General features: G+C 44.0%; 1 protein-coding gene across 1 annotated transcript; it reads right to left on the reverse strand.

The window, feature by feature from the left end:
- Positions 1–231: 231 nt before the first annotated feature.
- LOC131005273 (xyloglucan galactosyltransferase XLT2-like) lies at positions 232–2,311 on the reverse strand. Its single transcript, XM_057932159.1, has one exon. The coding sequence runs from the start codon at positions 1,906–1,908 to the stop codon at positions 439–441; it is 1,470 nt and encodes a 489-aa protein (XP_057788142.1). The 5' UTR covers positions 1,909–2,311; the 3' UTR covers positions 232–438.
- Positions 2,312–2,816: the final 505 nt, after the last annotated feature.

Here is a 2,816-nt window from a genome sequence, read left to right on the forward strand (position 1 = left end):
CTAAATTAGGTCCATACGTATTACATAACTGAAAAATTAATGTGTGTGTGTGTGTGAGTCTCCTTGAATGTATACGTTTAATTTTCAATATATTTATAATATAGCATTTGAAAGCCCTCAATTATAAATCTAAGTGAGAACAAAAAGTGGAAGCTTTCTCTACAAAATTAATGGATTCCTCAACCATCCAAGAAGAAAAGAATAAAGAAAAAAGCACTCAAAACAAAATACTAGACAAAGAGAAATGCTCATTCTCTCTCCTCTATAATTCAAAATTCTAGTCTTGAAAGATTACATTTTGGGTATATGCTAATACGAATGAACCAAAAAATGTGATCAAGTATAATTATTCCTGAAATTGTCGATAACTATACAAGAAGCTATAAGTATAACAATAGTGATGCAAAAATAAAATGTATGAAATAAAATAATCTAACCTCAAACCGCCATTAATATTCTGTGTTGCTCAAATCTTTTCAAGACTTGTTCCATGGTAATGTCGAAGGCGTCGCTAATTCCACCGAGATTGGCATTGGACTTGGAATACAACAATTTTGGCAAAAACTGAATGATAGTCTCTCTCATTCTCACCACCTCCTCTTTGCTAAATTTCTCTAGGGTTCGTTTAATAAGCGATGTATCATTCCTAACAATATTGTGATCCAAAAATACCGAGTATTTTGAGGCATCTTTAGGCAGATGCCACTCATATTGATGCTCGAAGCTCCCGCTCCAGAAATAAACCGGGATTGAACCGGCCAGCATGCAATCGAATGCGGATCTCCGGGTGAACCCGTCTCCTTTCGGTTGCAAGCAAAAATCCGAATCTAAAAAAGCCTCCAGTATGGCCGGGGCTCCATCGTAGCACTGCGTTTCGGAGCAATCCACGACCCGACACGACCTCGTCTCGTTCTTGCAATACCCCATCAGCACGCCCCGGAAGTCGTTCCGGATCTTCTTCCGGGTCGCCCCCACAAACGTAAACAGGCTGGATCTTTTCCTGCCCCGGATCAACCCCTGCCATTGCCGGATATCGGATTCGGATCTCGGGTGGAACGCCGTCGGGTACGGCACGCTCAACTCGAGCTCGTCCCACCGGCTCTTCTCGACCGTGAGGCGGAACACGTTCTTCATCAGCGGCATGTAGATGAAGCGCGTGCCCCACTCGCCGTCGTCGTCGGTAAGCCGCCGGAAATCCCACGTCAGCCGCCCGAACATCAGGAAGTGATCCGACCCGTTTGAGCGCCGCCATGGCGGTTGGTTTTTCACCCAGTCGAGCATGGCGGCGGCGTGGAAATCGCGATCTTTGGACGTGTAGTTGAACCAGAGGTATTTCCCGACGGCGAGGCCGGCGTAGAAGGGGATGTAGAAGGCGGTAGCTTCGGCGGGGTTGGACGTGGTGCATCGGTAGTTGTTGACCCGGTCGTGGTAGATGACCTCGGCGGCGTACATGTCCGTCCAATACCAGGCGGCGGAGAGGTTCCGCGGCACGAGGGCGTCGAGGCCGGTGGCGGTGGGGCCGAGGCCGCCGTTGGAAACGGCGTTGCAGCGGGAGCTCCACGGGTCGAGATCGTGGCAGTTTTGGAGGAGGTCTCTGTTGAGCATGGAGGGGAGGTCGTAAACGTAAATCCTGCCGTGTTTGCAGGCTTCATCGCGTAGGGGAGGATGAGGTGCCGCAGATTCGAAGTGGCGGCGGTGGGCGGAGGAGGGGAGAGGGGGCGGGGGAGAGGCGCGGTTGAGGAAGAGGATGATGAGGAGCTGGAGGAGGATGGTCAGTGTTAGCCATGCACAGTGGTGGGCGGAGATGTTGGATTTCACGGTGTGGAAGGTGGTTTTGAGCTTGGATTTCTTTGAGGGGTGGTGGTGGTGGTGGTGGTCGGCCGGAGGGGCGGCGGTGGTGGGCAGCATGGAGGGTGGTGGTTTGAAAGTGAATTGATGTAATATATTATGGACAGGAGGCTATCAATTCATAGATTTAATTTGATTGGTGGGGGAAGTGGTGGAGGTCGGCCGGCAGCGGCTGAGGGCCGGCGGTTGTGGTGGTGGATTGAAATTGAAGATGGTGTAAAATGAGAGGGTTTCAAAGGTGTTGACTGTTGGGGATTATTGTAGACTTTGTAGTAATACCATTTGGGGGTAAATGTGTATATTAATTAATTCTTTAATTAAAAGAATAATTAAAGTTGCGTGTGACGGTTTTTTTAGGGAGTGTGGTTGTATATATTTGTCAAAAAGAGTTTGCAAAAATAATTTCAAGAGGTTATACGTTATAGTAGTATTCTAATTTGGATGGTAATGCGATTTCGAAAGTGATATATAAAGCAATACAAATGACTGGATTTATGAAGTGATATGATGTGGGTGGGGACCGAGAGAGGGTTAAGCAATCATAAGAAGTGCTAATGGCAACATATACCTACTAAGTATCACCTTGTAGCTTATAAATTATGTAAATCAACAATAAATGTTCATGCATTATGTTAAAATAATTGAAATAGTTTGGTGTACGGATATTAATAGCTAAGATTGAATTAATGGTAACCATTTTATGTATTCAGAAAAAAGTTACTCCAATTCAATTGGGAACCGACACGTAATTTTTTTAATTTGGATGTGGGAAATTCGGTTTTATTATGTTGATTTAAACCAATTCTAGAAAAGAACTGCGATAATAAATTGTGTTGATAATTACACTAATATTTAAGTTAAATAATTAATTAACAAGAATTATATAAAAATATTCATCTTTTGAATCAAGAGTATATTTATAATTTATTATTTAATAATATTTATAAAAAAAGGAGTATATTTATAAT

Source organism: Salvia miltiorrhiza, chromosome 1, assembly GCF_028751815.1.
Source record: "Salvia miltiorrhiza cultivar Shanhuang (shh) chromosome 1, IMPLAD_Smil_shh, whole genome shotgun sequence".
Classification (NCBI taxonomy): domain Eukaryota; kingdom Viridiplantae; phylum Streptophyta; class Magnoliopsida; order Lamiales; family Lamiaceae; genus Salvia; species Salvia miltiorrhiza.

Coding starts and splice junctions, on each gene's coding strand:
- LOC131005273 (XM_057932159.1), bottom strand. CDS start 1,908: ATGCTGCCCACCACCGCCGCCCCTCCGGCCGACCACCACCACCACCAC.